This window comes from Tachypleus tridentatus, chromosome 8, assembly GCF_004210375.1.
Source record: "Tachypleus tridentatus isolate NWPU-2018 chromosome 8, ASM421037v1, whole genome shotgun sequence".
Classification (NCBI taxonomy): Eukaryota; Metazoa; Arthropoda; class Merostomata; order Xiphosura; family Limulidae; genus Tachypleus; species Tachypleus tridentatus.
In genome coordinates, this window is record NC_134832.1 from 144,468,526 (window position 1) to 144,492,315 (window position 23,790).

Consider the following 23,790-nt stretch of genomic DNA (forward strand, 5'->3'; position numbering starts at 1 on the left):
TTACTGACAGTGGTCTGATTTAAATTCAATTTTATATCTATTTTACTGGAGAGTACCAACAAACTAAAGCCCTTTTAGGTTTAGTTGAAGACTTCTAAGTAAATCAGCAGTTTATTAGTGTAAGTAAATTTTAAGAAGGTTTTATATATATTTCACTTTCATTAAGCAATAATTAAAATATCTTGGGTCTGTGATTGCTGAATATCTTCATCTTGACTAAAACTCATAAAAGTTAATTATAGCATCATTACATTTTGAAGAGAGACACCATGATATTTGTGAGTTTTCACATTTTCAGCTCACTATTAGCAGACTTTTTGTTATCTGAAATTATTCTGTAGTCAAATACTTGCAGTATGTGTGTATGTCTACATGTATAAAATAACAGAAATTAGACATCTTGCATCAAGTTTCAGTTGTTTGCAACATCATTTTCAACTGTTCTGTCCAATGCAAGATAATGGAAGATATGTTGATAGTTTGCTAGTCTAGCCCAAACTAGCAATGTTTCACCATAACACAGCTCAGGATAACAGAATATCTTATAATAGCTCATCTAGTCTTGTTCAAACAAACATGTAGCTGTTCCACTAATAACACAATAACTCAATCACAAAAGATCCACTAACAGTTCACCTAATCTAGTCCAAACCAACAATACTTCACACATTGCACAGCAGTTATGCAAATATATGGATTTTTAAGGGAGGAATATTTTCCTTTTATCTGATAGTAGGGTATAAACGTTATTCCCATGCTGTTGTGACAATTAAATACTTATATGAAAAATAAGTACTTTCTTCAATGTTTTCAATCTACCTGATGAGGAAGAGGAAGATGCAGACTTTGATAAATCAAATAATGAATTGCTGGGAATATAAGCAGCTACAAACTCTAAACAGCAATGAACACAAACATTGTCCTCTCATTTGAATTAGGTAGGACTGATTTTTCATCAAAGTGATAACAGTCAGGTGATTGAAAGATTACATACCAGAAGGGTGTCATGGCTCTTGATCTCCAAACCATCAAGTTGTATTGAAAACACAGTGTATGCATTGCACTGTAGAGTAACTTCTCAACTGTCATAGCTCAACAGCCAAATCCTTTCTGAACTTCACATGGTAGCATAAAATACTGTGTTTGCAGTATAGTATATGGTTAGTGCCTCGTTTATTAACAGTTAGACAGTCAGCAATCTTTATTGAATGATGAACTGAAAAAAAGTATTCTTGCTTTTCTGGCCATTTAGTGATATTGAGAAGTGATGTAAGTAGCACATTGTAGAATTAGCAGTAGTTAAGCCAATTATGTGATTGAATTGGCATTGAGATCCCTTGCTTTTTGAACCATGGAGTAAATTATATGAGGAGTGAATCTAGCTGATTGTATTTTCTAAGACCTCTGAATTCAACATTGTATGTTGGCAGGCCATTTGGATAAGAAACGATCTGTTCAAAACTATATTTTTCAAAAATCTGAATTACATGTTGGGTTATGTGTAACAGAGTCCATGGATGAAGACATTGATCATTACACAAATGTGCAGGACTTTAATTTGGGCTAGCCCCAAACTCTCTGTTAATCACAGATCAATAAATCAATACCAAACTGACCTTGGATATACCAAGAGAAGCCACAATATTGTACATAAGTAACAGAACTGAGCCATCAGGCAGTTCAAATACTGAATATAAAGGAACACCTAACTGCAAGGCCTGGCATGGCCCGGTGGTTAAGGCACTTGACTCATAATCTTAGGGTCATGGGTTCGAATCCCCGTCACACCAAACATGCTCGCCCTTTCAGTCGTGGGTGCATTACAATGTGACGGTGAATTCCACTATTCGTTGGTAAAAGAGTAGCTCAAGAGCTGACGGTGGATGGTGATGACTAGCTGCCTTCCCTCTAGTCTTACACTGCTAAATTAGGGATGGCTATCGCATTTATATTGTTCTATCATTTTTTAAATAAGTATAGAACATATGTAACCTGTTTTATTTTAGCACTATTTTATTGTTATTATAATTTTTTAAGTAATTTTATCTTAAAGATCTGATGTACAAGTTTAACGGGGAGAGGTGTTTAGGTCTTTCTTCATCATATGTGCAGTATCTGCCTAGTTCGCATAACAACTCATTTTTTCACCAATTTTTATCAAAAGATTTTATTTTATTATATATCAGTCTATCTGGTATTGTTTGTGTATTTCAGTAATTGTGCATGAACTTTGAGGAAGTGGTTTTAGGTACTCTATATGCTGATGTAATTAGTGTATTCTGTAATGTTTGAAGTTTGGTTTATAATTGTTTTTCACTTACATTAATCCATGCATGAGCTGCATAGTCTATTACAGGTCAAATGTATGTTGTATATTTTAATGATGTTTTCTGGTGTTGTTCCGTAGTTTTTACCAGTTAGACTCCTAGCATAGTTTATTCTTCGCCGAATTTTAGTTTTTATGTTATTTACATGTTTTATCCATGTAAGTTTCGAATCATATGTTAACCCTAAACATTTTGCAGATGTAGCAGTCTGGAGAAGCTCCCCGTTCATGTAGATCTGGTGTTGAACTTTATGTTTCGTTGATTTTGAAAATATTACTAATTATGTCTTCGCTGTATTTATTTTAATTCTATATTTTTCACAATATTCACATAATCTGTTTAGTTGTGGTTGTAAGTTAGTGGCTGCTATTTCTGGTGTAGGGGCACTTTTCCAAATTGCTACATCGTCAGCGAACTGTGACGTGTATCCATGGTTTGGGTCTTTGAGTGGCATGTTACCTACATACATGATGAAGAGAAGAGGACTGACCACCCCTCCTTTAGGGACGCCATCTTCCGGAGTGAAGAACTCCGAGAAAGTTCCTTCTACGTTTACTCTACGTTTTCTATTTTCCAAAAAGTTGGATAACCTTCGAATAATTCCTCGCGGTAGTCCCATTTCATACATACGGAACCGAAGGCCATTGTGCCATATAGTGCCGAATGCTTTCTCGATATCGAGGAAGCAGGCAACAGTGCATTCTTTTTTATTAAAGCTGTTAATTATTATTTCAGTTAATCTAATAAAATGATCTGTTGTTTGTCTGTATTTACTAAATCCGTTTTGTTCTTCTGGTAATTTTGAATTAATCTCAAAAAATGTGGAGAGTCTATTACCTTCTATTATTACTCTTTCAAGAATTTTGCCTACACAGCTGGTCAGGCTGATTGGTCGATAACTCTTTGGTTTATTGGCTGCTTTTCCTTCTTTGTGGAACATTAAAATATTAGCTTGTTTCCAAGAAACTTGGATGTAACCAGAGCTAAATATGGCTAATAGGTGGGCAAATAATTTTGGAATGCCTTTTTTGAGAACTGTTTGTATTCCATCATTTCCCGGTGCTTTGTTTTTTTAATTTTTGATTGCTTATTCATTTAGTTTGATATTTTTGGTGAGTAGTTGGGTATTGTAGTCATATGTATTATTAGTGTTGCTGTTCATAATGTTGACTGGAAAGTGTGGTTTATATAATTCTATGTTATTTGTTACGTGGTTGTTTATTTTACTGTAGTAACAGTAGTTCATGTCCGATTCATTGTATGTTATAAATGTGTTTTTCAATTGATGCTTGAAGGCTTTCGTGTTCTCTTGTTGCCATGAATAGTCTTCTTAATTGTCTTCGTTGTTGTATCATTGTTAATGGTTGTTTGATTGGTTTCCATGCATTGTTTGTGGTTGTATATTGTTGTTTTGGTGCCGTGTCCGTAGATACTTTTAGAAGACACTCGATGATTATTTGACTGTAACAATCAATTTCTGATTCGTTATTCGCTGTATGTTTAATTGTGTCTGGTATTATGTTGTCTAACACTTTTTGAAATTCTTGCTAATTTGCTTTTTGTAATCAAATTTGTCTTGCCTACATATTTTATCTTTATCGGAGGGGGCTTGAGTAGCTTTGCGCGAAATTCAAAACAAACCAAACCAATCTAACTGTAACACCTTCTACACTCTTGTACCCGTGAACGCTCTCGTTCCTAAGATGTATGCCCAGCAACGATCAGTTGCAAACTCTCTTTATTAGCATGAACGTGACCTGAGAAGGTCAAAACGTTGTTCATTACTTTATTTTAAAGTGCTAATACCCATACCGCCGTCTTGAGAATACATTTTTATTCCAAGTAGGTTTCTCGTCATTACGAGTTTTAGCGCATGTACGGAATTTAACATGGATCACTGCACTATGTACGAAGCGTATATAATTTTAACAATAACGAGTTATTAAAAGAAACTTTCTAATTTCCTTTCCTTTAACTCGCTTGTTGAAATTACTTCACCTATCTGTTACTTGAACGTTACTGTGTATAAGACATAACCAATAAAATGTATGCAATTGGCAGAGCATTGGATGCCTGGAGGGTTATTAGTTTATAATGGAATGACTAACAGTAACACGAGTTTCGCACTTGCTCTATCTTATCTCCTGATAAGACGTTATTCTCATTGTGGGTTGTTTTCTGAGTCTTAGCACATTTTATTTATTTTCCAACAACAGTAGTAAGTTAGTTATACCGTATTCTTTATTAAAGGCTACTTTCTTAAAGAGTATAGATTTTTATAACAAACTGTTATTGTTATAAAGGGTATTTCACACCATTAGCTTACTTTATGGATTTAGGAATAACCTAAACCTACTACGCTGACTCAACAAAGCATTTCTAACTTGGGGTTGGACATTGTTCAGCACTTCGTCTGCACAAGTGCTAATTTTATCAGTGTAATAACATGGTGTTGTTTTAGAATTTGTGTGTGTGTATACACACACTACATGGTCAAAAATATGTGGGCACCCCTTCTAATTTGTGGATTCAGCTACTTCAGCCACACCCATTGCTAACAGGTACATAAAATCAAGAATACAGCCATGTAATCTCCACAGACAAACATTGGCAGTCGAATGGGTCGTACTGAAGACCTCGGTGACTTTCAACATGGTATTGTCATAGGATGCCACCTTTCTAACAAGTCAGTTCGTCAAATTTGGCTCTGCTTGAGGTGCCCCAGTCAACTGTAAGTGATGTTGTTGTGAAGTGGAAACATCTAGGAACCACAACAGCTCAGCCACGAAGCGGTAGGCCACACAAGCTCACAGAACAGGACCACCGAGTGCTGAAGCGGGTCTGTCCACAGTTGCAGCACTCACTACTGAGTTCTAAACTGCCTCTGGAAGCAACATAAGCACAAGAACTGTTCATTAGGAGCTTCATGAAATTTGAATTGTGAATTGTGTGCTTCCAACTTTGTGGCAACAGTTTGAGAAAGGCCCTTTTTTGTTTTAGCATGACTGCCCCCGTGCACAAAGCGAGATCCATAAAAACATGGTTTGCCGAGGTTAGTATGGAATAACTTGACTGGCTTGCACAGAGCTTTGACCACAACCTCATCGAACACCTTTGGGATAAATTGGAATGTCGACTGCAAGCCAGGCCTTTTTGCTTGACCTCACTAATACTCTTGTGACTGAATAGGAGAGAATTTCCGCAGCAATGTTTCAAAAGCTAGTGAAAAAGCCTTCACAGAAAAGTGGAGGCTGTTATAGCAGCAAAGGGGAGGACCAACTCCGTATTATTGCCCATGGTTTTGGAATGAGATGTTCAATAGGTACATATGGGTTTGTTTGTTTGTTTTGTTTTGTTTTAATTTCGCGCAAAGCCACTCGAGGGCTATCTGCGCGCACAAATGGGTGTGATGGTCAGGTGTCCACATACTTTTGGCCATGTAGTGCGTTGAAATTTATTATTTTAATTGGTACTGTCACGTGTTTTTGGCTATATTCAGATCAAACTAATTTTCATTCAGCAGTATGGTAGGTCCGCTGAATAACAGGAGATTCAACTAGGTGTTTGCTGCAAAGTAATTCTAATTTTATTTGATAATTTAAATAAACTGACTTAATGGGTACAAATTTAAGGAACAAGGCACAATAGAAGGTAAAAGTTTAACAGTTTTTATCACAACACAAATACGGTTTTTCATTGACAAAGAATGGTTGCCTTTAATAGATGATACTGTTTTCGGTCCAGACGATTGACCGAGGTCGTATTTTAATTTGTCTAAACCTAAGCCTCTTACTAAACATTAAATTTAGAACCATCCTACCTTTAGGTTAGAAATCTTTGTGAATAGGACACATCGAATTTAACTTACTGGTCATTTTCATTCAAGCATAAAGAAGGTCGTAAAACCAATATTTTACATAACCTAGCCTTGGAGAAAATTGTTTGTTTTGGGATTTCGCGCAAAGCTACATGAGGGCTATCTGCGCTAATCGCCCCTAATTTAGCAGTGTAAGACTAAAGGGAAGGCAGTTAGTCATCACCACCCACCGCCAACTCTTGGGCTACTCTTTTACCAACAAATAGTGGGATTCACCGTCACATTATAACACACCCACAGCTGAAAGGACGAGCATATTTGGTACGATGGGGACTCGAACCCATGAGCCTCGGATTACGAGTCGAGTGCCTTAACCACCTGGCCATGCCATGCCGTGTTGTTAAGAAGAAAAAGTTTTACAATAAAACAATTTTAATTTCAAAAGTATCAAATTCCCATTTCTATACGCAAACTTTCCAAATAAAATACAGCACAATGTTATGAAAAAGAACTCAAATAGTTTTTTTTGTGTGTGTGAAGTTTCAACAAATAACACGTGGAAATTAAAATGTCTATGGGTGAGTACAGTTTAATTAAAAAAATGTTTAACACTGCAAATATCGATACTTTTCATACAGTCTTCCATAAAATTATTATGAAAATTGATTTCATAAATTAACATAATAGAAGCAGATTTATAATTGCTTTATTTTTTACTTAAATAATTTGACACAAACCCAAAAATTCAACTTTAACGTAAATTTAGCTAACTTAATTGTTTTCCATAGTGGAATCGTTGAGTCATTATGAACAGCATAAATAAATCTTATAATTAACATAATATGCAATCCAACAAAAACCTATAGTTTTACACATTTGTAATTTTATTGAACACCATGAATAGCTGAATTGAAGCAATCATTTACCATTGGGTGGTCATTGACTTCATATAGACCGTACAATTACATGGTCATTAGAAGATATAAATACCTTACATATTCCAACGAATGTCTGATCGTTTGTCACACGGAATAAACGTTATTTCTGACTTTCCTTAAGTTTTACTTGTTGCGTATTATAATTTATTTCGTACGTTCCCGATTTATTATGTTACGTGTGTTATGTATTACTCTTTCAAACAACTGGAAATATTATCCTAGAAGTTAATAAAATGTAATAAATTTATGATATTTGCCAACAAGATTGATATACACAGATATCTTTTTTAACACAAATATATTTTAATATACAAACAAAAACAATTTCTAATAACAATTATTATAAAGGAGTTTCACAAACTATATTGCGTCTTCTATCTGGTTTATTGTTTGTTTGGAAATTTCGCACAAAGCTACTCGAGGGCTATCTGTGCTAGCCGTCCATAATTTAGCAGTGTAAGACTAGAGGAAAGGCAGCTACTCATCACCACCCACCGCCAACTCTTGGGCTACTCTTTACCAACGAATAGTGGGATTGACCGTAACTTTATACACCCCCACGGCTGGGAGGGCGAGTATGTTTAGCGCGACGCGGGCACGAACCCGCGACCCTCGAATTACGAGTCGCACGCCTTACGCGCTAGGCCATGCCGGGCCCTTCTATCTGGTCGAGAACTGAACATTTTATCAATGGTCCAGGCCCACGACGAGCAAATTAATTGCGAGTTGATTTTGTAACGCCTCGTTTAAGCTAACGTTGTCTTTTCTTAGCTGGTCTCACACTGATAACAAGCTCACTTCTTACCGAAAATGGCTAGATGGTTAAGATGCTCGACTCGTAATCCGAGAGTCGCGGGTTCAAATCCCTGTCACACCAAACATGCTAGCCCTTTCAGCCGTGGGGGCGTTATAATGTTACGATCAATCCCACTATTCGTCGGCAAATGAGTAGCCCAAGAGTTGGCGGTTGGTGGTGATGACTAGTTGCCTTCCCTCTAGTCTTACACTAATAAATTAGGGACGGCTAGCGCAGATAGCCCTCGTGTAGCTTTGCGTGAAATTCCAAAACAAACAAATAAACAATACACTGCAAAATTAGGGACGACTAGCACAGATAGCCCTTATGTAACTTTTCGCGAAATTCAAACCAAACTTATCGAAAAATATGTTTAATGTACTCTTAGAAATAACGTCTGAAGTAATTCACTGAAGTTGAACGGTTTATCTTCTAGATCTATAAACGCTCCTGGTCAAATTCTGTAATTGTTTTATTAATTGGTGTTAATCACTATAGCCTTCAAGGCCTGTAGTACACTGACTGTAGCTGAGTAATGATAATAACAATTGTCTCTTGGTGCGTAAATTTTATATACCAATCATGCGAAATTCTTGAAGTTTCAATGATGTTCGAACACGGCAGCGTTTTCGTAAAACAATTATTATTGATTCTTACTCTCAAAAATCTTCTACAAATTCAGAGAATATGTGGGACTTGCGCAATACACATATAGGGTGTTCGGAAAGTCACTATGCAGCTTTGTAATAATATTTTATTCAGTCCTATTTCAAGCCAGCAACTGATAACAGTGTTTAGAAACAAAATAAGAAGGATCCAGGCCTGTATTGATGCCAACGGGGGTCACTTTCAACATTGTTTATAATTGTCATTCATATTTACCTCCTGTATTCTGTATTGAAACATGTCTGTTAATAAATATATAAGTGTACAGTGACTTTCCGAACACCCTATATAACAATATGTGTCGCATGCATCAAACCGAAACAAACGTAGGTATCAAAATAAACGTATAACGGTAAATCAATCACGTATTTTAAAATTTCATTTATAATCTTTTCACTTCTAAGAACTAGTCATTTTTGGTTTATTATTTTGAAATCCACCTTCCTTTTATTTCATTGCTGGGCCAATGGGCATATTTGCTTCAAAAGATCACCCACGTGCGCTGTGGTGAATTGAAACGAGTTGTATGTCGCATTCTTTTGTGGTGAGTACAATTTGTTTAAACTAAAAAGCAAATTTTGAGCTTAACCTACCAATGTATTTCTTGATGACGAAAATCCCACTTGAAATAAAAAGGTTCACTGCTTATCTAGCGCGTAAGGCGTGCGACTCGTAATCCGAGGGTCGCGCCAAACATGCTCGCCATTTTTGGTAATTGCCATCTAGTATTAATCTATGCATTTGGTAAATTTACTGTTTAAGTGCCGAAAGATTGCGAAGTATTAGAAGCCAGTAGGGTCAAAATTTGCGTTAAAAATAATGTCAAATGAAGGAAATTTCTCGACATTTTTCTTTATTTGGCCATTTCAAATTCAAAATCAGAACATCATAAATAACGCTTAAGATCTGCCTTTGGCTCCTAATAAATCAGTATCCAAGAGGCCATCTGTGCAATTTTGAACTTTTCCAGGTGGACTTGGAAATAATAATTTTACGTTCAACGTAACTGTAAACTTATTATGTTACATATATGAATTGCATTTTAATGGAATTTTTGTGTACCATTATCTATTCCATCTTCGGAGATCAAGTATATTACAGATGGCATTTTGGTCAGTGACTTATATGAGACAAACATAGAACTGAAAAATGAAATGCAATATTTTGCACATAATATTGATTTAGAAATAGATAAATAGTGGGGTGGGACACCTGCATTTTACATAATTTTTATCGTAATTTACAGGCCTATTAATTTTTATTTTGCTCTGTTGATATGCACTTTTTTTAAACAATTGATCCCGTTTGTTTTAGTTTCACATTATTTTATGTACACCTGTAATGAAATATGCCATGCATAAACTTGTAAGTTTGACTGTAGCAATTACAGACTTAAATGGAATTATGTTTAGTGTAGATTTTTGACATTAGTGTTTGTTGGAGAATTTGGATGTTTTTTGAATAATTCAAGTTCTAATTTTTAACCTTGTTGTTTGTAACCTAACTGTATTTTTTGGTAATATAAAGGTGAAGAACTTATGGAACCATGGAAAAGTTAAAGATGAAGGTTGAACCCTGTTCTGATGAGGAACAGGATACTTTAGGTAAGTTAGTGAAAAATGAAGAGGAAACTTTAACTGTTACTTGTAGTAGTAAGTACATAGCTTTTTTATCTAAACACATCTTGCTACAATTTATATCATTTTCATTGAAATATACTTTAGCCACATGTCATTTTTCCACCATTAATTTAAAGTTTCTCATATAGAGTTATTTTATTTCCTAATCCAAAGATGTGTAACAGTAAAATCAGAATGCATTCTTGCCTACTGTGTAAAATATGATATAGAAATATCTAAAATCAGTAACTGATAATAGTAATGTATTCTGCATCACCTTCAAGTGGGTTTAAACCTGCGATCTCTTCAAAGCAAGGTAAAGAATCCTATAGAAACTGAACTAAATGTTTAACTATTTACTGCTACATATTCTTAACAGTTTTTTTGTAATTTCTCTTTTGCATTTCATAGTCTCAGTATCAAAGGAGAGAATCCTCAGATTACCAACTCAGTTACTTCTTACTTCTAAGACAAACTACAATGATGCATATATACCAATCACAATTAAATTATTTTGTGTACATTAGTTAAGATCTGTTGTAAAACGTCTTCAGTATTTATAAAAATGTTTTAATTCTGACTCTTTGATCTGTTTTACAATGAAACCATCTATTACAGATGAAGTATTCTTTAACTGTGTAGCTTTTATTTTCATTATTATTAGAGAACATTTGTTTGTAGTTAAGTACAAACCTACATAATGAGCATCTGTACTGTGACCACCACAGGTACTGAAACTCAGTTTTTAACATTATAAGTATGTGGACTTATTGCTAGGTCACTGGCACATTTGTGAAAGAGTAAAACAAATCAGAATCACACTGGAAAGAGTAGAGTTCATATTTTTAGAGCTAGAAAGGAATAGATAAGGTGTGCAAACATATGTCGATAATACTTCACTTTTATTAATCCTTTTAAACATATCTGTTCCAGTACTAGTTCAATTAACTAAAACATTTTAATCCACTATTATATTAAACATTTATTTAAAAGAAGCTAAACAAGTCTCTAAAATATAATAAAGATAAAAAAGTATGTTTGAGCCATGGTTTCTAGATACTTGTGGATCCTACAGGTCCAGGAAAATTATGTGCTTATATAATTTTGCTCTGTGGGCCTTAAGTTCCATTTCATTGCTGTAAAAGTGGGACAGATGTAGGGAAAGAAATTAAAGAATCATGGCAGTTATGAACAAATAAAAACTGGTGAATCAGATGTTTATTGACATTTCACCTGACTTCATTAAATTTGTATTGGGTTGAATTGGAATAATTTAGGACATGAAAAATTGGCTTCTTTTGAGAAAAAATAAATTATTTTTAATCACTAAATAAAAACACAAATGCAGTTAGTTTGACATTGTTTTTATATTACTTATAAGATTCAGAATTTGTAAGATTATCTGGCTGAAGAGAATTCATAAGTTTGTGCTTTTGATATAATTTGTGTCCCATAAATTTTTCACTTATTAATCAGTACTTGTTTTATTTAAAGGTTTGTTTTTAATCATATTTTATTTTGATGTGTGTAAACTGATTTTGTAGATTTATTTTTTTGCATTTTCCAAAAATAAAGAAAGAAAGAAAAGGAAACTTATTGAGCCCATACAAACCAGTTATAGTGTCTGTTGGATAAAATTGTGGCAAAGATTTATTTAGCTGATACTTAAAAGTTTTCATAAACTCTTTGATAACCAATGACATTACCCACTGCCAGGCTAGATTTCATGAACCTTTGACATGGAGACAGTAATTTGGGAATGTACATATTACAATGCTTACTTATGTCAGTAAATCTGAGAACATATATACACTGTGCAATGCTTAGCTAAATCAACTGTTATGGGAATGTAATGTCAGTTATAGAGTGCTTACCTTATTCACTTATTTTGGGAATATAATGTGCTTATCTAAATTACCCATTTGTTTTGTACCTTTTGTTCATGGTTATTGTCATGTTTATTATCCACATCATGTAACATACAAATTTCCTGTTTAATCAGTATTTATATAATAGTCAAATTTCTTCTTGTCATGTTTTTATTAGCTGAATGGTTAATCATAGAAAAAAAATTATACCTCAAATGCTTTTTTTTCAAGAGTATATTACAGATAAGTTATTCATTTTTTTGTAATTCGTAAAATTTCATGTTGATATCAATGTTTTCAATCCCATGTACATGCAGAATGATCAACCTGAAAACTTAAGAACAATATTTCTTTTTGTGAGGGAATTGCAAGAAAAAATGGGACTTCTTTTATCAACTGACTGAGGGAAATATGTGTATATATCACATTGGTATTATATGATGCATTATTTTACTTAACTGTGCCAAATAAATTGATGTTAATTGAATATCTTCTCTTTAACACATATTATAGCAGTGACAACTGTCAAAAAGTTCCCACTTTGACAGCAATCTTTTTTTTGTGCTCAGTAAAATGACAAGGAAATATGGCATTCAGTGGAAAAATTCCTATGGCTACTAGACAAATGTGAGCCTATTACATTGAAACTCAAACATTTTTGCCAAAAATGCATTGTAGATAGTCTTCTTTGCCTAAACGTAAACACAATGGAATTATCCTTATTGAAATAACATGTAGAATGACCAAAGTTGGTTGTAAATGGTTCACTAGAAGATCATAGTGCTTTTTTGCTATGGTTATAGGGATTGGTTTGATTGCACATTTTCTGTTTATCACTGTTTTTAGGAAAATTACTATCAAATTGTTTCAGTGGGTATCTGCTAGTATTGTAATATTTACTTACCCAGTCATGGAAAATATTATGTTAATTTACAAGTGTTTGTTTGAACTAGAGGTTTCATTAACTAAGGATAGTATATGTGTGTGTGTATATTTTTCTAAATGTGAATTATTTTCTCCAGATGAGCAGTTTTGTGAACATGCATACAGACCTATACATCTACAGATGCACAGCAGTAAGTAAACTTGCTTGGAATTGTTTTGATATAGGTGGCTCACCACATTACATATTTATTGTCATCACCTACTCTGACATATCAACATACCCTTTGACTACTTGAGGTATATCTGTGTGTATTCATTGTCAAATACAAGTATAATATGCATGAAATAAACTTTTCTTTACTCATGCTTGCATAAACATTATAGAGATTATGTGATGGATGCCAGTGCATGCTATGCAATGTGAGTGTCTTGGACAAAATGATGTAGACATAGAAAGGTTATATGTAGTTCTAACTTCATTAACAACAAAAGATTTAAAAGAAAAACTGTATAAACACTGTTAGTAGCATTACCATAGGTGACATATATGAGAGAGAAATTTATACTAGTAATTTTTGGCAGTAGTTGAATATACAATAATCTGTGATGACGAGAAAACCCAACTTGTTTCAAATTATTTCTTATGATTGAACATCACTTTTCTTCCATCCTCATTTTTTTCTGTCTTTAAAGAGTAAGTGTTTGTATATAAACATATAGGTTTAGAAATTATATAACCCAAATAAAACATGGCTGACTTTGAAAGAAATGTTAAATATGAGGATCTGCTTGCCAGATATTAGCACAACTAAGACCACATCCTCTCACCCTTTCACAGATAGTTGGTGTGTCATTACATTATGTGAATTTTTATTATGACTTAGTGATGAATAATAGCATTCAGTCTTGTTGTTACAGACAAATATGTTATTTATACGTCTAGCTACATCAGAAAGTGAATTCTTAGAGGAAAGACCTTCATGTGTCATTTTTAACTCAAGTGTAACAAAGGATGAACAAGAAGAGAACTGTAATAGACTTCCAAAGAAGACTGAGGTAATTTATTGAGTAAAAATTCTTACAGTTTGTTTAGAGTAGAATGACCATGTTGTTCTACATTTTATTAATTTATAAGGGTTTGAACTGATCTTAAAATACTTTAAACAGTTATTATTTGTTTATCATTAAAACTGTGCAACAACACTTCAGTTGTTTTCCTGTAAATTTATAAATATTTATTTTTATAAAAGATAAGGAATTTTTTCATTTAAGGGTTTTTCAGAACGTAACAGTAGTTTTAATAGAACATAATAAAAAGAAGTGTTTACACACCTCAGATACACAGATCAAAGTCTGTGTTTTGTGCAAACTGTGGTAAGACAAGACAACTGCCCAGAGAAGTATGACTTTGTGTTGGAAGGTTAACAAATGTAAAGGCACATAATTTCAAACCTTGATTGGGGTACCTTATTGTAAACATTATCCAAACAGCTATATTCAACGTATCAGGTAAAATATGTTTATAAAACAGTTAGTTAACAATGCTCTTCAAATATAAAAACAAACACCATCCATTGAATACCTCATTAGTTATATATTAGTGCACATGCCTGACATTCAACCAAGGATATATATATATATTGAATTAACTGTTAGAAGGATCTGTGATCAAATAAGAGGGCATTGTAATGCTAAAACCTACAACACCTGTGGTATTGCTAGCCTACTGTTTAAAGTGAAAGGGATATTGTGCATATCTCTGCTTTATCCATATGTTTATTTTTTTCTGAGAATAAATCAGCTAGAATGCTTGGATATTTTGCTATTATTTAAGCTAGAAAACCAGTTCTTTACCAGAAGGTAAGTGTGTTACCACTACTTCAGTTGTGAAAATGTAAAGAAAAGGACAGAACATGAACTTTATTATTATAACAGTGCAAGCCGTCATACATGTTTATACAAGGATACATTATCATATATTTTTCTTCACCTATTGGAACAGTGCTCTGTAACTGGTGGCTTGTAACCAGGTTTCTTAAGTGCCTCAATATTGGGAGGATCTTTTATTTCAAGTTAAAGTTTGAATTTGTGAAACGAAAAACCTTTCTTGACTTTTTGAAGTTGCATACCAACATACCTTTAATTATTTTAAGATTCAAAAACAGCTCATATGGGATAGAAACAACATATTTAAAAACAATGCTTCACCATTGTTAACATTATATCATCTTCTCTGATGATATCAGCTTAGCAGCAGCAAAATGTTGCTTTACATATATTGTTTCTGTCCATTTTAGCTGCTTTTTGAATTCAAAAATTTTGAAAAGTGTTGGATACTTCAAAGATTTATACCTTTAATTAATTTCTTACGTTAGATCTAAAAAACAGGCAGTCAATATGAGATTGTTTTATTAATTTGTGGATGATCATACTGGTTCAGCTTCTTACAGGGAATAGTCAGTTGCTTAGTCAAAGGAATGATCTGTCACATAGTTCTTCACCAAAATCTAAACTACTTCATTGTCTGTTTCTTCCTAATTCAATTAACAGAAATAACTTACATTGGTATTGCTTTATCTCACCATTAGGTAAGAACTTTCTGGCTACAGGACATTTAAACAGAAAACTTTCAACTGGACTTTGTAAGCTAATGTTTCGTGAGATACTTATATAAATAATTTATTGACTGTTCCTTTGTGTCATAGATGTAACTTAAAGCAACAGGCCAATTACTGAGCCTCAAGATACTCCGTTTATGACATTAATCATATTTGACTAATCTCTATTTATAACAACCTTACACTTTCTTTCATCAAGCTAGTTTTCTATCCATTGGATAAATTATTCCTCACACCTACATAGGTAACTTTTTTTAATAAGCATTATGTATAACACCTTGTCAAATGGTTTCTGAAAACCAAAGTTCACCAAATCTACACCCATACCCTCAGCCAAATAAACAATAATCTCTTCAAAAAATACCAAAATTTAGTGTAACCATGTTAACTCTCCAATAAAATTTTAAACTTTGTTAAATGGCTTTGCAAGCTATCATTTATCAGATTCAAAACATTTTCCCATCACTGATGTAAGACTAATAAGCTTTTATTTACTGGGATGGTTGTTGCCATCTTCATTAAAAAGAGTAGTTGTCCAACTTCTAATCTTCTGGTAACTGCCCGATATTCGAGGACTTAAAAATAATAGTATTAAATGATTTGCATATCTACATTTCAATTTTTTTTAAAGTTTTTGGTAAATATGATTTGGTCCAGGAACTTTCTTTTTCTTTAAACTTCCTTTTTTGTTTTTAACAAGCTCAGAATTAATGTGATGTTATTGTTCTGTCTTGTTTCCACCTAGTAACTGTTCAGGATTAGGAATATTGCTTAAATTTTCATTTTTTAAAACTGTAGAAAAATAAAATTTCATAACACAACCATACCATAATAATCAAATATTAACCTTTCTGTAACATTCCCCAAAGGTCTTTCTCCTGTCCTAACACTTTGCTTATGCTTAATATTTATTTTTCCATTTTCACACAACCTTTTTTCCTACACTGTTTTTGGTTTTCTAATTTTCTGTTTGACCATCTTATTTTATCCTGTATAATACTCCAAACCTTCCATTATTGCAATCAGTTCAAACTTTTTATAATACTTTACTTTTAAACCATTTTTGAGCAATACTGGTTTTTATTTGCAGACATGTTATTTTTTTACTCTAAGGAATGTCCATGTCTTTATTATTTAAGTACTAGCTTTTAGCCTGTCAAAAATTATGGGGCAAGTACTACCTACCCCTCCCTATAAATTTACCTTAACCTCACATTTGTTATCTAATTGAAATTAATAAATTTCTGAAATCAAACTTTATCAACAAAGAAGCAGAAAAGTGCTGTTGAGGCATTCAAATATCAGTAAGTTCCTTTGTGAGCCAATCAAAACTAAGATCATTCATGAAATGAATTGGTGGAGTATTTACAGAATAATTATGGGTAAAAATCAATTAGGTTAACAACTTTTAATATATAGAAAAACTTCTGTGTTTTGATAACACTGTTCCAGTATTGGCTTTTTTGTTTAGCAACAACAGTATATCCTAATATTGTTTTTATTCTATGTACTAAAAGTGTAAAATGTACTGTAGAGACAACAAAATTGGAGAAATATTTGTTAATTTCTTGATTTAGAGTCTGTTGGATAGAGGGTTTGTGTTTTATTAAAAACATTGATGATATAACAGAAAATAGCTTAATTAAGAAATTGAATAAATATTTTTACTTTCAGTGATAAATTTTGTGAACTTGACATTAGACTAGGTGATCCTACATTGTGACTTTAGGTTTATTATATAAACGTTCACTATACTTAAAATATTTCACAGCACCCATCCATCCCCTCGTCACACAACCCCTTTCACTGAACTCATAATGGGCAGGCAGTAATCAGACTATTCTATATGAATAAATGCATTTTGAATTTTATGGATACTTTTATTTTGCCCACTTTGACATGTTATAGTTCAAGTGCCTGGAATCTTGTCACGCATTGATTATCTCATCCTGACAAAGCTCAACCTATGAAGTGACCTTTGTATCCTGAAGTTTTTCAGAGGTCGTGCTTAGTGTGGTGTTCCATATTTGGGCAGTTTTGAAATTCCTATTAATTCACAGCTTCTCTGATTTTGGTCTTTTGTTCCTCATTCTTTGTTAGGGGTCAGAATTGATTTATTGACACTTGTATGCACATCTTTCTATTCATCTCCTACCATGTATACTTGGTATAGTTCAGATCACTCCATTGTATTCTGTTGATGGCTTTGTATTGGCTGGCTTAAATGTAGTTTTCATTGTTGCAATGGCTTTTGGTGTCACTCACCTGTCCTCTTCTTTCCTTTATATCATACACTCCTTTCTATATCAGCCCTGATAAGGTGTGTATTATCAATTAGTTCTTATACTATATCTTCAAACATGGCTTTTGGCCAGTCTCTCGGTAGAAGGACTAGACTTTCACAGTGTATGGCTTCTTGAATTTCTGTTCCCGTTCATCCTTCCTCCATGGTGGTTTACTGCTGTTGGTCTTTTCAAAGTAGTGTTTTGTTTATATTATCTTTCCTTGAAGACATTTTTACTGCTCCTGTTATTATGTGTATATTATTATTTTTATATGTTTGTGATTGGTATCCATTGCATTTTGTTTTCATAGTTTCTATGTTGTTCTCTTTCCTGATTATTCTTTAATGTCCAAACCTTTGGCTGCTTAAGAGAGTAATTCTGCACACCCATTTACCTTCCTTCATTATTTAACTTTTAGGACTATTCCAATCCCAACCCATTCTTTCCCAGTCAAGGTTCTTCAATGGTACATGACACATGCTATTTCTTTTCATATTTCATATATCCCAACCCATTCTTTCCCAGTCAAGATTCTTCAATGGTACATGACACATGCTATTTCTTTTCATATTTCATATATCCCAACCCATTCTTTCCCAGTCAAGGTTCTTCAATGGTGCATGACACATGCTATTTCTTTTCATATTTCCTGTTTTCATTTGTTTATTTGTTGAAATCCTACTTTCTCCTGTAGCATTTCTCCCATTATCCTTGTCAGTTGGATTTACTAGTTAATTTGGTTAGCACATTCTTCCTTTTCTTATGATGATTCTTGTCTTTTTGTGTTTCTTTCCATCAGATTCATCACTTACCATTAACCTGCTTGTGTATATTCATCTGACCTGGAAGACATCATCAGTGCCAGTATTTGAGCTACCCCATACACCTTTACATCTCATCATCTTCATCCTGTGTGCTTTTCTTGCTCTTCAGAGTTTTGCATTTCCTGCACTACCATTTTACACTTTTCTTTCTCTGTGAATGGTAAGTATTCCATTCATATTATTTTATTTGCAGAGGCCTTTCTCACATGTTTAGATCCCACCTTGTGGTTATACTTAGTCTTAAGTCTGCACTGTAAGACCAATGTTCATATAACATATTAGATAGTCTGAGGAATTGAGGCTTTTCCTACTTTGAACCTAAGATACCATTCTAGATGCTGCTTGGTGTTGGTTAATTGATTCCATTGCTATGAATTCAATGTTCTTCCAAATACAATGTCATATCATATAATGATCATGTTATGATCACTGTTGAGGTGGAGTGCTCCAAGATACTACTAGTAGGTATACCTCATGGTTTTTAACTTCATAAATATGTTTGTTTTGCACTAAATACTCATGGACTAACATGAGTAAAGCAGACAGGAATACTGCCCATCTCTGTTGATCTGCAGCATTTTAGGCTGTTCCTACTATGGACAATTCTACATGCTGCTCAAATGTTGGTAGATCAGTTCTGTCAATGTGATTGCTTTACTTTTTAAAATATGATATTTCAGTCACCCATTACACTTTCTCCAATATCGTGGTCCTCCTTACTCTCCAGTGTACTTTGTCTCCCCTTCATTTGGATGAGTATGGAAATCCTTGCCACTTACCAGTTCCAAGCCTTTGGGGTGGTGAACCATGAAGGTTTGTTCTCTTGAGTGTGCACAATACCAGTATACCAGAAGTGGAGTATGGAAATGCTTGCTACTTTCCAGTTCCAAGCTGCTTTGGTATGGAACATGGAGGTGAATGTGATTTGTGAATAACTAAGTATCAACAAAATTTAGTTGAGAGAAGGGTGATGGTGTTCTGCTAGTTCTCTGGTTGTGTGAAGCATCTCTGTATGGTGGTCTCTGAGTGTTGATTTTTCACCTGACCTCTGATTATCTGGAGGGAGAGGTTGCATATCATACATAGGGGCAATACACGTCTGTGCAGTGGTAACGGGAAGTTAGTGATATGCTGTAATGCTATACAACCCTGTCTGAGGGGATGAGGTTGCACATGAACACTAATAAACATGCTCCACCTTTGTACAGTAGGCTGAAAGGGTTGATGTGCCCAGCTTCCATAACTATTCAGAGGGTGTATTTGGATATGATTTTTAGGAGCAGTTCATGATGCTCTCCAATGCTGTAACGATTTTAGTTTTTAACATAACATGAAAAGCATGTAATAAAAACTGTTTAAGAACACTCTTTGTGTTGTTTTAAACTTGAGGAATGTGACTGAAAGCTTTACAAGAAATATGCACAACAAGCTATTGTAGAAGGCATGTTTACCCTATGTAGACAGGTAGGGGTCAGAGAACATGTCATCACGTTTGCAAATTTATTTTCAACATTTTACGGAACTACTACTTTATGATTGTATGTCAATAAACTTGGTATCATATTGTAAACTTCCTGCATTACCTTCCCCCCTGAAAGCCAGTGTTTTCTTTTATGCCTAAATCTGAAGTGATAGTCCAGTAGAATCAAACAAAATTCTATTAGTGGACAGTTGTCCATGATGATTTGTGTGTGAAATGCAATGGAACCTGGATAATCATTTTCATAGATGCTCAGTATGTACTTTTGTTTTAAGAAACTTAAGGTGAAGACAGTGTGGACCCTACTTGTACTATGGATTGGAGGTGGTCATATTGCCACTACTGTGTAGTGTTGAACTGGAGTTGACCAGATGTGTATAGTCCACCATGGCCGAGCTACTCTACGCCTTGAAGCACATCCAAATCCACTTTTCCACACACTACTGTGTGTAGTGAATTCATCAACCTATCTTTGTAAAAGAGGAGTGCAAGGCATTAAAATTTTTTTCAATATAGGGTGCAGCACTGAAAGAGAATAGCTACATATGTAAGAGGAAGTTAATACTTTATCAGAAATATGTTTTCAGTACAGCAAAATTTTAATTTTCATTATGTAACAGTATTTCAAAACAAAAATGTTTCAATGGTCATGAAATGTAACAAAACCTAGTAGAGAGTAAGTCCACGTAAAACTAAAAATTGCATGCAGTTAAACCACACAAACTGAATAAAATTAATGCTGAAACAATGTAGGAAATGGGTGGCAACTGCCTTAAAATAACAGAACTGCAAATGGTTTAATAAAGGAGTTTGAGATGATGATGTTTCAGAAGTGTTCCATCTTCAACATCAGCTAGTTGCACTTTGTACATACAATTTTAGTGATGATGCTTGATGTGGGTTGTGACTTGTAGATGGTACTAAAATGTCAGTGGTTGACTAGGGGTTTATGGTCCCTCATTGGTTGATTAGGTGGTTATGGTCCCTCATTGGGTGGTCAGGTGTTTGCAGTCTCTCATAAGTTGATGAGGTGGTTCTGGTTTTAGTGTTATTTAGTGGTTATCATAGTGGTGTTTCTGAATGTTTAGTGTATTTATATAAAACATTTCCTTGATCACTTAACATACTGTCTATTTACATATGTATGATAACGATTTTAGTTTTTAACATAACATGAAAAGCATGTAATAAAAACTGTTTAAGAACACTCTTTGTGTTGTTTTAAACTTGAGGAATGTGACTGAAAGCTTTACAAGAAATATGCACAACAAGCTATTGTAGGAGGCATGTTAACCCTATGTAGACAGGTAGGGGTCAGAGAGCATGTCATCACGTTTGTAAATTTATATTCAACATTTTACTGAACTACTATTTTATGATTGTATGTCAATAAACTTGGTATCATATTGTAAACTGTAATTTAAAATTTAGTATTATACTGAATTTAATCTCTCAATTTGAAAGTAAATATAAAAAAACTAAACTTTTGTGTCAGACTTGTATATGATCTTTTGGCTTTGGTCAAATTATATTTTTTGTCACAATACATCTATAGTCTCATGTGAATTATAAACTCAAATTTCCAATATTGGTAAGCTAGAATATAAAGAATACAACCTCCTCATTTAGTTGCTGAGATATAATATTTATCAAATTCACTATATTGACTCCACCCACCACTGCATCATGTAAGAAGACTTGTTTATCTATGCTTATGTTTTTTATATCTATACATTTATAACCATTTCAAAGTTCAACATTTCCTATAGGTAATTATATTAGTCTTTATAAGTTATTTACAGGAGAAAAATCTCTCAGATCAATGGGGCACTATTAGAGTACAATTATCAAAGCTATTTTCTGAACAGAAATTAGATTGTTAAGACAAACATAACATTGTTAGGAACCCTGGTAAATTACAGTAGATTTTCATAGTATCATTACAGTCACCTATAATTTTTTGGTATTCAAAAATTATTTCTTTTTACATTCAAATATGATTGGACAAAACATACAATGAGAATTAGCAAGTATGACTCATGAGTGCAAAAAACAAAAAAAACTTCAAAACATTAAGTAGCGGAAATCATTGTTTTCTAAGTATTTTATGTACTATTCTATGTTTTAAGAAAAATAACTGAAGATTGAATAATGTAAATAGTAATAAAAATGTATAATAAATATACACACAAGTAAAAGCAGTGCATCATAGTAGTCATTATTATACATATCTAGATACAGATTTGGTTTATTACAAAGTTTGATAGTCTTGTCTGTAATTTATTATCTGACATTGTCTTGTTCAAGTATTTCACAGTTTACAGTGATTTTATACAAATTGTCGCATGTGGTCAACTGAGAAGTAGAGTACAAACACAGAGTTTGTTTATTTATTTTGTTAATTTGTTATGTAATGTTATTGGTAAAAGAAATGAAGGAAAGATGTAGTGCTCCATACTTATTTTCCTTTATCGAATCATTGATTTTCAGCAAAACTATTAGAAATTCAGATTTTTTTCTGAACAGAAGGCTTTTATAGTGCTTAGAGAAAGCATTCCAAGTTTTGTGAAGATAAACAAATTGTATCGTATGAAACAAAGTATTGATACAATCCTGTTGCAACTTTGTGATATAATACTTGTATCATATCACAGTATCATCACACCTTTAATATATTCATGATGTTAGAAAATCACATAAGTTCAAGAAGTCTTGATGCAAATGAAATAAAAACCCTATAACTTGTAATGGTGTAATCTAATGAATAATATATATATAGAAGAAATTTAGTGGTATCATGAAAGACATCTGGTTTTCTATGAAATGTTTATTTCTCAATGTTCTATTGTAAGTGTGACAGCTGAGATGAATTACCAGTGGTGTATTGTTTTTTGGGTTTGTTGTCTTTCATAAATCCCATTCTCACATCATTCTGATGCAATTTTTAACAGTTCAGCATACATTTAGGAGTTCATATACTTGTTACAACACTGCTATATTTTAGTAATAATTGTAGTGAACATATATCATGTGAGATTTGATCTCACAGCCTTTGTCTGCTTGCAGTCTCACTTCTGTTCTTGATTACATTCACATCATGTCCTTCTTTAAGTTTACATTGTGTAAGGTGTTTGTGAACAGTCTTGTGAAATTTTATTTTTATGGAATGCCAACTTGTGACAACGTGTTAGTATTTCATTCAATCAATCATCCTATCATAAATGCATGCATTTAAGATAACAGTAAATAGTCTTTTGATTCCTTACTGGTTTTCAGTTCCAGATGTAACTTCTCTGACATTGGATCCTTTGGATCAGTTTATGGAAGATCTTTGCTTTTCTTTATATCTACCTTTATTTTTTCAGGTGTTTGCCAAGATCAGTTGGTGCTATTGTCAAGTTCTTGTTATTGCTCCGTGCTGGCTTACTTTTCCATGAATTTCACTACTTTTTGACATACCCTGTTTTGTTATCTCATAGAAACCATCTTTTAAACTAGCCAGCAACAAATCTTCTGCAGTGACCTTTGTAATCTACACCTTTATAGCTAGCTGTTATTTGATCTTTTGTTAAAGAAACCAGCTTCTCATCATGGGTTGCTCAAATGTTGTCACATTCAAATGACCCCTCCTGACAATTTACCAGTCTTGTTGTTGTTTCATTGAAAG

General features: G+C 33.4%; 1 protein-coding gene across 17 annotated transcripts in view; it reads left to right on the top strand.

Annotated features, from left to right (window-relative positions):
* The first annotated feature begins 9,551 nt into the window (after nt 1-9,551).
* The window catches only part of LOC143223674 (uncharacterized), a 47,323-nt gene continuing 33,084 nt past the window's right edge, over nt 9,552-23,790 (top strand). For 7 of the 17 annotated variants that reach the window (XR_013013030.1, XR_013013032.1, XR_013013031.1 and 4 more), the window contains exon 1: nt 18,656-18,803. Coding sequence is in view for 4 of the 17 variants with exons in the window: in XM_076451944.1 (XP_076308059.1) it covers nt 10,091-10,196; nt 13,054-13,107; nt 13,860-13,972; nt 15,505-15,534 (303 nt within the window). In the remaining 13 variants the exon portion in view is untranslated. Of the gene's footprint in view, nt 9,657-9,678; nt 9,910-10,071; nt 10,197-13,053; nt 13,108-13,859; nt 13,973-15,504; nt 15,559-18,618; nt 18,804-23,790 lie in introns of those variants that run through there. The other 10 variants (XR_013013037.1, XM_076451943.1, XM_076451944.1 and 7 more) reach the window with 9 other exon arrangements.